We start from the raw sequence: 18,053 nt of genomic DNA, 5'->3' as shown, positions 1-18,053 counted from the left end.
CACTTGTTCTTTTTTTGGGAGGGGGGGATGGTGAAGGAAAACGTCAGGGCAATTTAATATTTGATGCAATTCAGTGTCATCGTCTTGGAGCCCCTGTTGAATCTTGTCTGCCGTGTCTCAGACTACCTAGTCTCCATGGAGATTGGATGTACTGCAGCTTTTGAAAAGAGCGGACTGCCATTTAATTTGGCATCAAATCTGATCCTATCTGATTGGATAAAAGAATCTTTGTGTTGGGCTGGTCAAGTCATTGATTTGACAAGAGGTATGGGGATTGCTTTGAGTCGTGACTAATCATAGAATCACAGAATAATTAAAGCATAGAAGGAGACCATTCAGCCCTTCATGCCTATGCCATCTCTCTGCAAGAGCATTTCACCTTCTGTCATGCCCTGCCTTTTCCCCTTAGCCCTGCAAATTTTTCCTCTTCAGATACTTGTCAGATTCTCTTTTCAATCTGCCCCCATCACACTCTCAAGCATTGTATTCCAGATGCTAACCTCTCCCTGCATTTCTCCCTATTTAGCCTGTCAAATCTCCTCTTAAATTTTCTCCTCTTTTTCCAATCTGTGTTCTTAGCATAGCTGGGTCAAAATCCTGGAACTCCCTTCCTAACGGCACTGTGGGTGTATCTACACCACATGGACTGTAGAGGTTCAAGAAGGCAGCTCACCACCACCTTCTCAAGGGGCAACTAGCGAAGCCCACATCCCGTGAATGAATAAAAAAAAAACTGAAGTCCCTCATCCCTGGAACCATTCTCTTGAATCTTTTCTGCACCTTCTCTAATACCTTCACATCCTTCCTTAAGTATGGAGCCCAGAACTGGTCACAATACTCCAGTTGAGGGCAACCCTGTGTTTTATAAAGGTTCGCCATAACTTCCTTGCTCTTGTACCCTGCGTCCCTAGTAATAAAGCCCAGAATACCATATGCATTATTAACCCCTCTCTCAACCTGTCCTGCCACCTTTAACACATATACCTCCAGATCCCTTTGCTCCTGCACCCCCTTTAGAATTGTACCCTTTATTTATATCGTCCCCCCCTCATTCTTCCTACCAAAATGAATCACTTCACACTCCTCCGCATTAAATTTTGTCTTCTGCACGTCCACCTGTTCCACCAGCCTGCCTATGTCGTTTCGAAGTTCTACACGACCTCCTCACAATCCACAATGTTTCCATGTTTTGTGTCATCTGCAAATTTTGAAATTGTGCCCTGTACACCCAGGGCTAGGTCATTAATATATATCAGGAAGAACAGGGGGTTATAACACTGACCCCTGTATAACTCCACTATAAAACTTCCTCCAGTCTGAAAAACAAGCATTAACCATTACTCTTTGTTTCCTGTTGCTCAGCGAATTCCATATCCATGTTGCTCCAGTCCCTTTTATTCCATGAGCTCTTAACTTTGCGCACAAGTCTGTTGTGTGGCATTTTATCAAATGCCTTTTGGAATTCAATGTACACCGCATCAATAGCATTACCCTCATCAACCCTCCCTGTTACATCATCAAAAAATTTAAACAAGCTCTTGAAGCGCCCTTTCTCTTGCCCTTAACAAACCCATGCCGGCTTTCCTTAATTAACTCACATTTACCAAAGTGATTGTTAATTTAGTCCAGAATTATGGTTTCTAAAAGATTCCCCACACCAAGGTTAAATTGACTGGCTTGTAGCCTCCAGGTTTATCCTTGTTTTGAACAAGGGTGTAATATTTGCAATTCTCTAGTCCTCTGGCACCGTCCTGTATCTAAGGAGGATTGGAAGATGCCAGTGCCTCAGCAATTTCCATCCTTTACTTCCTTCAATATCCTTGGATACATCTCATCCGGTCCTGGTGACTTATTACAGCTGTGGCTTTACTTATCCCCTTCTAACCTGTAAAAATTCAACTCCAGATTCCTGAGCTCTGGAAGCAATCTTCTATTATACAAGGTACATAAATAAATTTATTTTAGTTAGTACATTCATGAGCCTGCTTTCTAATAGTTTGATGGTTGCAAAGCCCAAGTTGCTCACAAATCATGCTTAAACCTGTTGAATTTATATATTTTTTTAATGAGCCATATCAATTTTACCAATTATGATAGCCTCATGATTTAATGTTAATAAAATTCACAGTTGTCTATTTTAGTTTTTAATGTAAAGTTATATTGTTGAATTCCTTCTCCCAACATTTGCTCATGTGAAAAGAGAAGCGAGTGAAGTAAATGATTCTTATTAGGGGACCTGCCAAGGATTTGGACAGTTTCAGGGTTATATGTAGTGTTCTAGACAGTGCTAAGCCATTTGGGATACTCCTGATGGGGGACTTCATATTTACGCACTCAACTTGTCTAAATCGTCTTGAAGCCTCTTTACACCCTCCTCACCACTCACATTCCCGCCAAGCTTTGTGTCGTCAGCAAACTTGGAAATATTACATTTGGTTCCCTCATCCAAATCATTGATATATATTGTGAACAGCTGGAGCCCAAGCACTGATCCCTGCGGTACCCCACTAGTCACCACCTGCCATTCCAAGAAGACCCATTTATCCCTCCTCTCTGTTTCCTGTCTGTTAACCAATTCTCAATCCATGCCAATATGTTACCTCCAATCACAACTGCTTTAATTTTGCATACTAACCCCTTATCAAAAGCTTTCTGAAAATGTATTGTCAACATCCCAGCAATGCAGTCACCCCTCAATGCTGCATTGAAGTCTCAGCTTTTGCATTCTGCGTTTGCTGACAGTGAACTGTCATTTATTTTATTTTTATGGGCATTTAGTGCCCATCCCTAATTGCCCTTGAGAAGGTGGTGGTGAGCCGCCTTCTTGAACTGCTGCAGTCTGCCTGGTGTAGGTACACCCACAGTGCTGTTAGGGTCAAAGGGGTTCCAGGATTTTGACCCAGCGACAGTGAAGGAACGGTGATATATTTACAAGTCAGGATGGTGATTGACTTGGAGGGGAACTTCCAGGCGGTAGTGTTCCCATGCGCCTGCTGCCTGTGTCCTTTTAGGTGGTAGCTTCTAGGAGCCTTGGTGAGTTTTTGCAGTGCATCTTGTAGATGATACACACTGCTGCCACTGTGTGTCGGTGGTGGAGGGAGTGGATGTTTAAGCTGGTGGATGTGGTGCTGATCAAGTGGGCTGCTTTGTCCTGGGTGGTGTCGAGCTTCTTGAGTGTAGTTGGAGCTGCACTTGTCCAGAATTGGCAATCATGTGAGATATCAGTGCCCGTGAAACCCACACCCTAACTAGACCGAGTGCCTGCAACTGAAGAGTTTGAAAGGACAATATTCAGGCAAGCGGTTGCTATGAAATATTTTGACTTCTGCTTGTGTCACTCCTGCTGTAGCAGGGTCTCTGCTCTCTGTTGGATTATTGATGTTCTGGTCCACCGTTCTTAAAGATATTCTCTCTCTCTCTCTCTCTCCAGTTGATTCTACAAACCCGCAATGTCCCTGACCTATCTACAGGAGTCAACTGTTCCTTTGAGAATTTCACGGAGACTGAGGGTCGGATAATGGACGGGCGGATCTACTGTCGGTCTCCCTCGGCCAGAGAGATTGTCCCCATCACGAGAGGCCAGGGTAAGCTTGCAATGTTCCGAGGTCCTGAGCCTGTAATGAGCCGGCAACAGTGCGGAGCCTTGTCTGGTCATCCTGACATGTACTTGCAGTAGGCGCGGTGACTTCAGGCATGTTTCCCCACCCCCCCCTACCCCCTCCCCCGATAGCTCATTCGATTTAAAAACGACGGACTTGCGTTTATATAGGGCCTTTCGTGACTTCACGACATCCCTAAGTACATTAAAGCCGATTAAAAATTTTTGAAGTGGAGTCTTTGTTGCAAAGAAGTGAACTGGGCAGCCAGTTGTGCATAGCACGATCCCACAGACAGTAATGGAATAATGACCAGCTAATTCTTTCTCGTGATATCGGTTGAGGGTTGAATGTTGGCCAAGTCACTGGGGATAATTCCTTTACTTTTATTCTAAAGTTGCTGTGGAATCGTTCACACCTGCTTGAATGACTAGATGGGGGTTCAACAACTCACCCAGAAGACAGCAGCTCTGAAATGCAGCCTTCCCTCAGTACTGCCCTGGAGTGCTCGCTCAAGTTTTTTGGCCTGGAACTTTCTAGAATGGGGATTGAGCCTCCAACCTTCTGACTCAGCGGCAAGAGTGCTATCTACTGAGCCACTGCTGGTGCTACTCATGAGTGCTGGCCTTGCTAGTGACTCCCATGCCCTGAGAATGAATAAGTAAAAAGAAAAGTACTGAGTTACTTTTCTGGATGACTTCCTGGGGCGTGTATTACCTTACACTGAGTATGGTGGGCTGTGTGTCCGTGAGATGTTTATGGGGGAACATATGGACACATAAAATTTGGGCCTTGGTTTGGAAGACGTGAGTCATGGGTTTCACGAGATGCCAAAGGAGGATATCCTTGGATTTGTTAGAGCTACAAGTTTTGCGCAGTGTTGCGTGTCAGGAGCTTAATTTTATATCTTGGTTAAGGCAGTTTACAATCTGCCAGTTTTTTGGGGAGCCCTGGGAGTTACAGAAACGAATATTATAGTCTGGAAAGGGCCGGGGGTAGAATATTTACACAGGAATAAAAAAATTAAAAAAAAAATTGTTACAAGCTTAGTTACAGATGCGTCCCAGATGTTTCCGTGGCTTGTTCCTCCCATTCTGTTCCTATGCTCCAGGAGAGGGGGATGGGAGGGTGAGAGTTGGAAACAATAAATTATTCTCGCAGCTGTCTTCCATGAGTGAGGAAAATAAGTAAATGAATATTGTGTGTGGCTTTTCTTGCCAATGAGTCTGACGGCCATACAGTAAAGCATTGTGGTCGGTAGCTTCAGCGTCAAGGTTACGCTGCAGGTGCCTGGGGAAGGCAGGAGCAAGGATGGTCACTAAGTTTGCATTCCAGGGTGTTTTTGGGTGATAACTTCTGGACCTCAAACTGGTGAGGCTGTACTGCAAGATTATGCTCCTTAAGGTTTAGGCTGCACAGAGAGACACCATGAGTTCCAGATGCAATGGAGATGATTGAGTAACTTGCCCTGGAGACTACAAATGACTGGGATTGTTCTTACTCACTGTTAGGAAATAGAGACAGTTTAAGTAAGTTATATTGGTATTTGCGTGTGTTAGGAATGAGTTTTAGCTTTAAAGTTTAAGTTTGAGTTGTATTTCTGTATCTGTGTGTTAAGAAAGGTCGAATGGAGTTTCAGTTTCACTTTAAAAAGGTGCTTGGATTTCAAATGAGGGATTTTACGACCCCTAAAGAGAAGGTAAACATTCAACTGTTGTCTAGCAACAAGGGCCCAGAGGGGCAGGCCCCTCCCACAGACACACATACAGAAGAGAAACAGCAGTTGTTTTGAAAGCTGTTTGCATGTAGTTGGTTCTGAAAGTAGCTGCCTGGAGAGATTGGAACAAAGGGGATAGATAGCCAGTCCCGAGCTAAAGAAAACCCCCAAAAATCCAGGGGAGTGGAAAAAGAGAAAGTCCAAAGATGACTTTCTAGTCCAAGGAAGGACAGGAACCTGGAGAAGGTACTGTTAATGGAAGTTAAGAGTGAGGAGCAGAGAGAAAAAGCTCCATGCTTCAGATTTAAAAAGACAAAAGCTGCAGAAAGCAGATTTAAAGCGAGAACAGCCTGAAAGAGGCAAGGAGGCCCAAAGAAACAGCTGAAGGTCTGTAACTTTTTGCTATGGCCATGTGAAGCAGTGGTGTACTGTTGACAGCTGAGTCAGAGAGACAAAAGTGTGTGGAAGACAACTTGAATGCATGTGGTGACCCAGGGAAGAGGAACATCAGAATGAGAGTTTGAAACCCTGGAGGTGAACCCGTGCGGAGGACGTCTGAGAGAAAATGTCGGTTTGGGAGAAGATTCCAAGGCGAGGCCTTGGAGAGTGGAGATTGGAAACCCGTGCATGAAGCACGGAGTTCAGTGACACTAGTTGGCTCAAGGTGTGACAAGTGCCTGGCGGGGGCAGTTGAGGAGAGCTCTGTAGCATCTGGTTGAGATGGCACCTGTCACTGGAGAGTGTGGTGTTTCTGACCACCGGGTGCTGTAGATTTACATGGACTGTGTACTTACTGTGAACATTAGAGTATAAGATAGCTTTTGTAACTTGTGTTATCCTTACAAATCTGTATACATCTGTAAAGGCATAGTTGTAGGTGAAGGAGTATTGTAATATAGTTCATCTTGTTGAATAAATGTTTTATTCTTTTGTTAAAAGTTCATCAGCTGACTCCTGTGACTCTGTTCAGTGGCTACTCTCCACGTATTTAAACAAACAAATAAAAGTTAGGATCTACCAAGCTGGGTTCCACTCTGGGATCAGGCTGGGAGCTAACACTCATATAATTTGCATTACTTAGCTACCCTGCCTATCCTTATGGAGCAATAATCCTGTTTTTGTTGGGAGACTTTGCTATAGTTTCAGTCATGAGTGCCATTTGCTGCATTTTTAAAAAATGTATTCATTTGTGGGATGTGGACTTGCTGGGTAGGCCAGCATTTATTGCCCATCCCTAATTGCCCTTGAAAAGGTGGTGGTGAGCTGTCGTCTTGTGCTACTGCAGTCGCTGTATTGTAGGTACACCCACAGTGCTGTTAGGGAGGCAGTTCCAGGATTTTGACCCAGCGACAGTGAAGGACGCCGATATATTTCCAAGTCAGGATGGTGTGTGGTTTGGAGGGGAACTTGCTGGTGGTGGTGTTCCCATCTATCTGCTGCCCTTGTCCTACTAGGCGGTAGAGGTCATTGGTTTGGGAGGTCCTGTCAAAGGATCCTTGGTGGGTTCCTGCAGTGCATCTTGTAGATGGTACACACTGCTGCCACTGTGCATTGGTAGTGGAGGGAATGAATATTGAAGGCATTACTGGAGACTCTGTTAAAATGGCCAAATCGACCCCTGCTTGCTGAGTAAATAAATTGTGTTGTGCTCGAGGCTGTTAGAATGGATTTTGCTGAGTGTTGGATGATTTGCTGTAAAATAGAACCAGTTTGCTGCAAGTCCCACCCTGCATCTAATTGATTGGCTATGCCAGTGGTATCTGTACTTTGCTGGATTTGCAGGGCAGTTTTGCTTATAGAAGCTAGAAAACTCCATTGTAGTGCTGAAGGAGTGCTGCACTGTTGGAGGCGCTGTCCTTCAAATGAGACATTAAACTGAGGCCCTGTCTGCCTGTTTGGGTAGGAGAGAGTTTCCATAGGAAAGTCAAGGTTCTGAACGAATGGATTTCCATCGATTGAATGGCCTTTTTTTGTACTTGACTTTGTTTCATATCTTTTAATCATCCTCAAAAGTCCATATTTAATGACTTTTTTTGCTGTTTGCTTTGTTCAGGAGACAAGCGGGTGGTCAAATTATATTTGAAGTCAAAGGAAACGGGCAAGAAGTTTGCCAGCACAGACTTTGTGTTTTACAACTGCAGCGTTCATCAGTCGTGAGTATTAACTTTATTGAGTGGAAACGCTTTCTTCCTCTTTGTTTCCTTTCTGATGCTGTGATGTTTCTGGCAGCGTCTGGTCCCTCACCCCTCACCAAAGTGCCGTGTTTCACGTGCGAGCTTGGCCCATGAGTGTTGTAGTGCTGCGCACATGCTGGGGCCCATGAAGCTGAGTTGAATATCTCTGCCTCAGGTTAGCTATTCTGAATTTAAAACTGACGCTTTGATATACGCTAATGCATTCTAGGTAGCTGTTAGCGTGTACTAGTGCAGAGGGAATGCTGCCCTGTCAGAGGTGCTATCTTTCAGGTAAAGACGTTAAGCCAAGATCTGCTCTGCCCGTTCCGATCCCCAGGTGCTATTTTGGAAACTCAGAGGAATCCTCCCAGTATCCTGACCAATGGTTATCCATCGACTACCTTGCTAAAACAAATTATCTGGTCAATTATCTCATTACTGTTTGTGGGAGCTTGCTGTGCATAAATTGGCTGCCTGGTTTCCCTGTTACGACTGTGATCACGCTTGAAAAGCACTTCATTTGCTGGAAGGCACTTTGGGGACATGCTGAGGATGGGAAAGCAGCTATATAAATGTAAGTTCTTTCTTTTATGCCAAAGATAGACTTTGGGCTTAGGAACAGGGGTAGGCCATTTGAGCCTGGCCTGCTATTTGATAGGATCTCCTGGGGAATTGCTATCCTTGAGTTGGAAGATAAGGTTGTGTGCAGCAGAGATTCACCAGAATGTTACCAGGGCTCCAACTGTTAGGTTATGAGGAGAGTTTACAGTAACAAGGCTTGTACTCCCTGGGCTTATGAGGAAAGGTTGAACAGGTTAGGCCTATATTCATTGGAATTTGGAAGAATGAGAGGTGATCTGATTGAAACATGAAAGATTCTGAAGTGGGGTAACAGAGTAGATGCTGAGAAGATGTTTTTCCTTGTGCGAGAATCTTGAATTGGGGGCAGATTTCAAAGATAAGAGGTTTCCCAGTAAGATGGAGATGAGGAAGAATTTCTCCCCTTGAGGGTCAGTTGTACCTGGAACTCACTTCCACAGGGAGCAGTAGAGACTGGGTCATTGAATATCTTCAAGGCTGGGTTGAAGACGGAGTTTTGATCAACAAGGAAGACGAGAGTTATTGGGGGTAGGCAGGAAAGTGGATATGAGGCCACAACCAGATCAGCCATGACTTTATTGAATGGCGGAACAGGCTCAATGGGCCGAATGGCCTACTCCTGCTCCTCTTCCTTGTCATCCTATGAATCTAGTAGGGTAAGAGGTGATTTGAGGTTTTTCGGATTTCGATAAAGGAAATAAATGGGGTAGATGGAGAGAGAAACCATTTCGGCTGGTGGGTGGGCCCCAGAAAACAGGACGTGACCTTAAAACCAGAGCCAGGCTGTTCATAAGAGAAGCTGGGAAAGGCTTCTCCTTGCAAAAGGGCGGCAGAAGAGTGGAACACTTTCTCACTAAAAGCAGCAAGCGCTAGCTCAGTTTGTAATTGAAAATCTGAGATGGATTTCTTTTTGTCAGGAGATTTGAAGCCAAGGTGGGTGGATAGAGTTAAATTACAGATCAGCCGTGGTTCCTTTGAATGGTGGAACAGGCTCGAGGGGTTGAATGGCCTCCTCCTGTTCCTGTGTTCTTTTGTTAATGGCGATCTTGGTGGAGAAATGTTTTCCATCGACTCAAGCGGCTAGAGAATTGCGCAGATTTCTATAGCATGGAGGACTATATCTAAAATGTGTGTCTGTAAAGCCTTCCTCCCAGGCAGTCAGGAGCACGGTTGTGATTTTAACATGCTAAAACGGAGCTGTGTTTAACCTACGTGAACACTCCCAGTGGCCAAATAGGGACATGCTGAGATCAGTTAGATACCAATTGTTGTGGGGAGGTTTCTGTTGATAAGGCAGCTGCTTCTGCAAATCTACCTCCTGCCCTGGAGAGGGGCCAAGATATCAGGGTCAGGAAAACCAGCAGGAAATGCTCGAGTATTTGAGTATTTTCAGCACTTTGAAGTGCATTTGATGCAGCAGATCTCAGTTGCGCTGTTCACAGAGAAGCAGGAGGATGAGCTGCTTTGTAACATGTGAGACGGGGAATAAATGTTGGACACTTAAGGGCACTGCACAGTTACGCAAGTCTTCTAGTATGGCTATGTAATGGAGATCTTTATCATCGGAAACCTGCGTGGACACTTATTGGGAGATCCAAGTATCAAGCATAATGAAAAAATGCAAGAGGCGCTCTGAATCCAAGAACGCTCACAAACCACCAAGCCACAGATCAACACAAAGTGGCAGCAGGCTTTGTGAAAGGAATGGTTTTTTTTTTGTAGAATGGGGAGCTCTTTACCCAGGATCCATAGTGCCAGAGAAACCACTCTACCTCTGGAACTGAACACTTGCACAGCTCTCTCCCATGGGATAGAGCACTTTCTCTGCTGCTGTGAATGCTGGGTAGAGAACTCTCCATTCTCCTGGAAATACCTACTGTGCATTCATATCCTACATAACAGCAGCAACCCCACTTCAGAAGCACTTTGTGGGCTATGGAGTGCTGTGGGGTGGCCCTGAGGTTGTGAAAGGAGCTATGTAAATGCAAGTCTATTTCTTTCGTTGAGTGACCGTTTTGAAAACACCTGCAGTACGTGGAAGGACAGCTGATGCCCAAGATTTGTTGCTTTCATTGTTCACATTTGGAAGGGAAAGTGCCTATGTAAACCTGTCACGCTACAATTACACTCTCAGTCCACTGGAGGCACAACAGCCTTCATTAATGAGACATTGTCATTACAATGTAAATTGTTTACATCGACAGTTTATTACACATGTACGTCCAGGGATTCTTTATACAAATATAAACTGAGGACAAAACGCATGACTTTAAAATAGGAAATGAATTACTTACTGCTACGGATCACTTATTCTCCCTGATTCTTCAACCTCACTTAATCTGAAGGTCTTCACTTCCCATTTAGTGTGTCTCGGGAGATTAGCTGGGATATTAAAAATATGAGCGCACGCAGTAAGGCAATGGGAACTGTTAAATACTGAAAGCAGTTGAGCTTGCTCTTTACGATGTATTGAAGGAATCAGTAGATTTTTATTTGACTGCAGTCGAAGAGGACAGCACTGGGTGCTGACCGTGCATATTCACCTGATATCTTGGTGCAGTGCACTCAGTGTGCATGGTGTACTCGAATGAAATGCCCCATTGTCCCCAAACTACATGAATTAAAGGTCAAAATGTCAGTTTCTTTAGCTACAGTGGGCAAGAAGTGTGCTGTACCTGAAGTTTAGTCGATTGTAATTGCAAGCAACAGGGTGACACAGGGTAATACACAGTCCACGCACAGAATATAACTTCTGCCTGCTCCTTGCTACCTGTCAGTGTTTCACATTGGTCCAGGGCTGTGCTTTATTTCTGCTGATCTCCTTTGTGTATTTTCAGCCTCTCGCCCCCCACCCCTGGCTCTCCTGCTTGCCCACCCCCACCCTCCCCCCGGCTCTCTCTCCCACCCTCTGTCTTGCCCGACCCCCACCTCCCTCGCTCGCACCCCCTGGCTTCCTCGCCCACCCTCTGTCTCGCCCGACCCCCAGCTCCCTCGCTCGCACCCTCTGGCTTCCTCGCCCACCCTCTGTCTCGCCCGACCCCCAGCTCCCTCGCTCGCACCCCCTGGCTTCCTCGCCCACCCTCTGTCTCGCCCGACCCCCAGCTCCCTCGCTCGCACCCCCTGGCTTCCTCGCCCACCCTCTGTCTCACGCGATACTCCCCCACCTTGCTCGCCGTTTCGTTCTAATGCGACTGCTCTCCCTCTTAACCTGTCCTCCGTCAGGCACCTCCACCCGTCTCTTTCCATGCTCCCACCCCTCACCCCCCACTTTCTTGACTATCTCTGTCTGGTCCTCTGAGGGGACACAGCACACTTTGCACCAAGAGAGACCAGCCTTTGTTTCACTTCAGGAAAGGTTGAGTAATCATTGGACGGGCCCGTGTAGGTCCGATGGTTGGGTGGGCTTAAGGATTTTTTTTAATGCTTTATTCACTCTTGGGACATCTTAATCTTTCGTGAACTTCTTACGAAAATGTCTCATCCTCCCGCTTGCTCCTTGAGCTGTTATAACTCATAGATTAATTATTCCATTTATATCATGGAATACTTGAATAATGCCTGAAGCTTGTTTGCTAGTGCTTCAATGACATGCATTTTGCTGCACATTTTATTCCACATCTCCATTGTCTTTGAAGTAACTCATGGTTTAATCAGGCCTGACAGTCTTAACCATTTGGCTAATTTACATCAAAAAGCGAGATGGCCCTAGTGGAACATTGGCCCAGATGTCACTGGTGTAAGCTCCTTTGAAGTCCTATTTGGGTATCATCAGAGCATACGTGTGGGGCTGCTGCTCTGAATCCCTGCAACCGTTCTGGGACTTGGCTGCTCCCCGCTCACGCTCATCCCCCCGTTAGTGGCTCCCCCCCGGTTCGAGTTCCCTTGGACCTGCCGGTTCGGTCGGGGTCAGACCCTGGGGCGCCACGTCAGCGTGTGCTCCCAGCAAGCATGCTCCCGCCTCCTGTCCTCTGCTCTCCCGCGTGGGCCCTGGGAGCAGCAGGGAATGAGTTCCCTTGTCCCCCCGATAGATTGCAAGATCCAAAGGTGGCGGTGGGGGCCGGGTGGTAGGGGGTTGGGGGGTGGGGTGGTGGTGGTGGTGCTGGGTAATGGAGGTCAGTGTATTGGAAACAGTTGTGCTGTGTAGCGAAACCAGTAAATCAGAGGCCTATACCAATAAGGAAGAGATTCTGAGTTCAAATCCCGCCATTGAGAATTCTTAATTCCGTTTTTTAAATAAAAATTAAAAAGCTTGGGTTGGTAAATTTAAAAAAAATGACCACGAAGCTGCCAAATCGCAATAAAAATCCAACTGATTCACTATGGCCCTATAGAGAGTGCATATGGGGAATTGATAATGGAAAGTCGGGAAATGGCGGATGAATTAAACAGATATTTTACTTCAGTCTTCACTATAGAGGACGCAAGTAACATCCCAGAAATAGCTGTAAATCAGGAAATGGAAGGAAGGGAGGAACTCGGGAAAATTACAATCATCAGGGAAGTGGTATTGAGTAAATTGTTGGGGCTGTGGGGCTGACAAATCCCCGGGTTCAGATGGATTCCGTTTTGAAAAAAGTGATTAGTGAGATAGTTGATGCACTGGTTTTAATTTTCCAAAATTGCCTAGATTCAGAGAAGGTTCCATTTGATTGGAAAATAGAAAATATAACTCCCTTGTTCAAAAATGGAAGGAGACAGAAAGCAGGAAACTATAGGCCAGTTAGCCTAACATCTATTACAGGAAAAATGTTAGAAGCTATTATTAAAGATGTTATAACAGGGCACTTAGAAAAATTCAAGGCAATCAGGCAGAGCCAACATGGTTTTGTAAAAGGGAAATCACGTTTAGCCAATTTATTGGAGCTCTTTGAAGGAGTCACGTGTGCTGTGGATAAAGGGGAACCAGTGGATGTGCTTAGATTTGCAGAAGGCATTTGATAAAGTGCCACATCAAAGGTTACTGTGGAAAATAAAAGCTCATGGCGTAGGGGGTAACATATTAGCATGGATAAAAGATTGGCTGGCTAACAGGAAGCAGAGAGTTGGCATAAATGGGCCTTTTTCTGGTTGGCAGGATGTGACGAGTGGTGTGCCACAGGGATCAGTGCTGGGGCCTCAACTTTTTACAATTTATATAAATGACTTGGATGAAGGGACCGAAGGAATTGTGGCTAAATTTGGTGAAAACATAAAGATAGGTAGGAAGGTAAATTATGAAGAGGACGTAAGGAGGCTACAAAGTGACATATATAGGTTAAGTGAGTGGGCAAAGATCTGGCAAATAGAGTATAATGTGGGCAAATGTGAAATCGTCCATTTTGGCAGGAAGAATAATACAGAAGCTCATTACCGAAATGATGAGAGATTAAGGAGCTCTGAGATTCAGAGGGATCTGGGTGTCCTAGTGCATGAATCACAAAAGGTTAGTGTGCAGGTACAGCAGGCTATTAGGAAAGCTAATAGAATGTTATCATTTATTGTGAGGGGAATTGATTACAAAAGTAGGGAGGTTATGCTTCAGTTGTACAGGGCATTGATGAGACCACGTCTGGATTATTATGTACAGTGCTTGTCTCCTTATTTAAACAAAGATGTTAATGCATTAGAAGCAGCTAAGAGAACATTCACTAGACTAATACCAGGAATGGGTGGGTTGTCTTATGAGGAAAGGCTGGACAGGTTAGACTTGTATCCACTGGAATTTAGAAGAGTAAGAGGCAACTTAATTGAAACCTTTAAGATCCTGATGGGTCTCGACAGGGTGGATGTGGAGAGGATGTTTCCTCTTGTGAGAATCTAGAACTAGGGGTCGCTGTTTGAAAATAAGGGGTCGCTCATTTAAGACAGAGATGAGGAGAATTTTTTTCTCTCAGAGAGTTGAGTCTTTGGAACTCTCTTCCTCAAAAGGCAGTGGAGGCAGAATCTTTGAACATTTTTAAGATTAACAAGGGGGTGAAAGGTTATCAGGGGGTAGGCAGGAATATGGGGTTGAGGTTACATTCAGATCAGCCATGATCTTATTGAATGGGGGAGCGGGCTCGAGGGGCCGAGTGGCCTACTCCTCCTAATTCGTATGTTTGTACGTATGTTCGTACGTCCTCCAGGGAAGGAAATATTCTCCCCGGTGTCCTGGCCAATGTTTATCCCTCAACCAACATTACAAACAAAATAGTTTATCTGTTGCTCTCGCATTCCTGTTTTGTGGGAGCTTTCCCTGTGCAAATTGGCGCCTGGGTCACCTACATTATAACAGGGACAACGTTTCAACGAAAAGAAACACTTTGTGGGCTGTAAAGCGCTTTGGGACGTCGTGAGGCGGTGAAAGGTGCTATAGAAATGCAAGTTCTTCATTTGTGTGAATATCCAGAATTGTGCGGGAGTCGTGGTACCTGAGAAAGAAAGGAAGAAATTTGGCAGGGAAAAATAATTTGTTTATGTATTTAAAAAAAAAATAAAACAGGTCTCCTTGCATACTGATAACCAGTGTGCTGTCTTAATTAACATCCGCTATTAAGAATGAAATAAATTTGCATAGTAATGAACCTCCAATTAACATCTTTTTATCATGTTAATAAACAAACTAGCATCCTGTTTAAAAAATAAAATAACTTCAAGTGGATGGCTTACTGGATATAACAGTCTCCAGTACATTCGGGGTGCCACTGATTAAAAGAAAGAAATTATTTAAGTACAGCCTGTGCTTCTGGCCATAATTTTGGTGATTCGGTTATAGTATATTGTGAAAATATGGCATGTAATCTCAGGCTTCAGAGATTAGAAGTACAAACTCATTGCTTTCAAGTTCCTTTTGAAATATGCATTTTCTCTCCTTTTGCCTGAAGGTATTAATAATTAACAATTCCTCTGGATAACTTTTCCTGATTGTAGCTTCTAATGATCACTGGTGCATCTTTTCTATCTGCCCCGTACCCTGGTTGCCAAGCAACCTGTGCTGTCATTACGATGTGCAGCTTTATATTTCTCCCCCCTACCTCCGCCACCCCCACCAACCCCTTCTCAGTTTTGTTCCCCTTCTCATCTCATCTCTCCTGGAGACACTGACCTGCGCCTGTGCTCGTTGACTTTCATTTGGCACCCTGTCTGCAGTGCCTCAATTTTGAAATCCTCCTCCTAGTTTTCGAATCCCTCCGTGGCCTCTTGGCCGCTCCCCAGCTCTGTGACCCGCTTCCAGCCCCACGACGCTCCGAGATTTCCGCGCCCCTCCAAATCCGACCTCTTGCGCATCCGCGATTTTAATCACTCCGCACCGTGGGTAATTATGCATTCAGTTGCCTGGGCCCCAAGTTCTATAATTCTCTCCCTAAACCTCTCTGCCTCCCTACTTCTCTCTCCCTCCCTGTAAGGCACTCATTCAAATCTACCTCTTTAACCAAGCTTGGTGTCAAATTTTGTTTCAAAATTGTTCCTGTGAAGCGTCTTAGCATGCCCTGCTCAGTTAGAGATGCTACATAAATGCAAGTTGTTGTTGTTGTTCCCCCTGGTGCCCATTCCATTCTTCTTCCCGCCAGTCCAGATGATGGGTATCAGCAGGCAATTCCACAATAGCAAGCATCACAACCGGGCCTGAACCTGATGCCATGCACTTTCCAATGGCCAGCAGGCAGGGATGGGGAACCCCACCTGATTGTACCACCCTGGCCCTGAACTTTTGTCATCACCTCCTGAAGAGCCTCGTAACTTATAGATTTTAAAAAAAATTACTTTTACATTCATCAAGATTAATACGGAGTTTGATAAAATAGATGTAGAGAAGATGTTTCACTCTTTGTGAGTGAGACCAGAACTCCAGGGGAAATTTATTTACCCAGAAAGTGGTGAGAATGTGGAACTTGCTCCCACAGGGAGTGGTTGTGAAGTGTTTAAAGGGAAGCTGGATAAACACAAGAGAGAGAAAGCAATAGAAGGATACATTGATTGGGGTTCGATAAAGTAGGGTGGGAGGAGGCTAGTGTGGAGCATAAACACCTGGCATGGGCCAGGTGGACCAAATGGTCTGTTTCTGTGCTGTCCAATCCATATAACTGAGGGTGGGCACTGCCCTGGGCAATTTGCTGGCATTGGGTGGGTGAAGGGTGTTAATTGCGTATCAATTGTGTTTAATTACATGCAGGTGGTGGACATTCCCTTTCTTATTCATTCACAGGATGTGGGCTTCATTGGCTGGGCCAGTATTTATTGCCCACCCCTAGTTGCCCTTGAGAAGGTGGTGGTGAGCTACCTGCTTGAACTGCTGCAGTACCTGTGGCGCAGGTACACCCACGGTGCTGTTAGGAAGGGAGTTCCAGGATTTTGACCCAGCGACAGTGAAGGAACAGTGATACATTTCCAAGTCAGGATGGTGAGTGACTTGGAGGGGAATTTCCAGGTGGTAGTGTTCCCATCTATCTGCGGCCCTTGTCCTTCTAGATGGTAGAGGTCGTGGGTTTGGAAGATACTGTCTAAGGAGCCTTGGTGAGTTTCTGCAGTGTATCTTATAGATGGTACACACTGCTGCTACTGTGCGTCGGTGGTGGTGGAGGGAGTGAATGTTTGTGGATGTGGTGCCAATCAAACGGATTGCGTTGTCCTGGATGGTATCAAGTTTATTGAATGTTGTGGGAGCTGCACTCATCCAGGCAAGTGGGGATATTCCATCACACTCCTGACTTGTGTCTTGTAGATGGTGGACAGGCTTTGGGGAGTCAGGGGGTGAGTTACTCGTCGCAGGATTCCTAGCCTCTGACCTGTTCTTATAGCCACAGTATTTATGTGGCTAGTCCAGTTCAGTTTCTGGTCAATGGTAACCCCCCAGGATGTTGATAGTGGGGGATTCAGTGATGGTAATGCCATTGAACATCAAGGGACGATGGTTGGATTTTCTCTTGTTGGAGATGGTCATTGCCTGACACTTGTGTGGCATGAATGTTACTTGCCACTTGTCAGCCCAAGCCTGGATATAGTCCAGGTGTTACTGCATTTGGACATGGGCTGCTTCAGTATCTGAGGTGTCACGAATGGTGCTGAACATTGTGCAATCATCAGCAAACACCCCCACTTCTGACATTATGATGGAGGGAAGGTCATTGATGAAGAGGCTGTAGATAGTTGAGCCAAGGACACTACCCTGAGGAATTCCTGCAGTGATGTCCTAGAGCTGAGATGACTGACCTCCAACAACCACAACCATCTTCCTTTATTCTAAGTATGAATCCAACCAGTGGAGAGTTTTCCCCCTGATTCCCATTGAATCCAGTTTTGCTCGGACTCCTTGATGCCACACTTGGTCAAATACAGCCTTGATGTCAAGGGCAGTCACTCTCACCTCACCCGGGAGTTCTGCTCTTTTGTCCATATTTGAACCAAGGCTTTAATGAGGTCAGGAGCTGAGTGGCCCTGGCGGAACCCAAACTGGGCATCAGTGAGCAGGTTATTGCTAAGCAAGTGCCGCTTTGATAGCACAATTGATGACCCCTTCCATTACTTTACTGATGATCGAGAGTAGACTGATGGGGTGGTAATTGGCTGGGTTGGATTTGTCCTGCTTTTTGTGTACAGAACATACCTGGGCAATTTTCCACCTAGCTGGGTAGATGTCAGTGTTGTAGCTGTACTGGAACAGCTTGGCTAGGGGCGTGGCAAGTTCTGGAGCACAAGTATTCATTACTGTTGGCGGAATATTGTCAGGGCCCATAGACTTTGCACTATCCAGTGTCTTCAGCCATTTCTTGATGTCACGTGGAGTGAATTGAATTAGCTGAAGACTGGCATCTGTGATGCTGGGGACCTCGGGAGGAGGTCGAGATGGATCATCCACTCTACACTTCTGGCTGAAGATTGTAGCGAATGCTTCAGCCTTACCTTTTGCACTGATGTGCTGGGCTCCTCCATCATTGAGGATGGGGATATTTGTGGAGCCTCGTCCTTCAGTGAGCTGTTTAAATGTCCACCACCATTCATGACTGGATA

At 45.4% G+C, this 18,053-nt stretch overlaps 1 protein-coding gene across 1 annotated transcript in view; it reads left to right on the top strand.

The window, feature by feature from the left end:
- The window catches only part of LOC144673607 (plexin-A1-like), a 316,439-nt gene that overhangs the window by 177,715 nt on the left and 120,671 nt on the right, over nt 1-18,053 (top strand). The window contains exons 6-7 of the mRNA XM_078535357.1: nt 3,431-3,584; nt 7,367-7,466. Coding sequence (XP_078391483.1) covers nt 3,431-3,584; nt 7,367-7,466 — 254 coding nt within the window. The remainder of the gene's footprint in view (nt 1-3,430; nt 3,585-7,366; nt 7,467-18,053) is intronic.

Source organism: Cetorhinus maximus, unplaced genomic scaffold (genome assembly GCF_964194155.1).
Source record: "Cetorhinus maximus unplaced genomic scaffold, sCetMax3.hap1.1 HAP1_SCAFFOLD_398, whole genome shotgun sequence".
NCBI lineage: Eukaryota > Metazoa > Chordata > Chondrichthyes > Lamniformes > Cetorhinidae > Cetorhinus > Cetorhinus maximus.
This window is presented reverse-complemented; position numbering and strand designations above follow the sequence as displayed.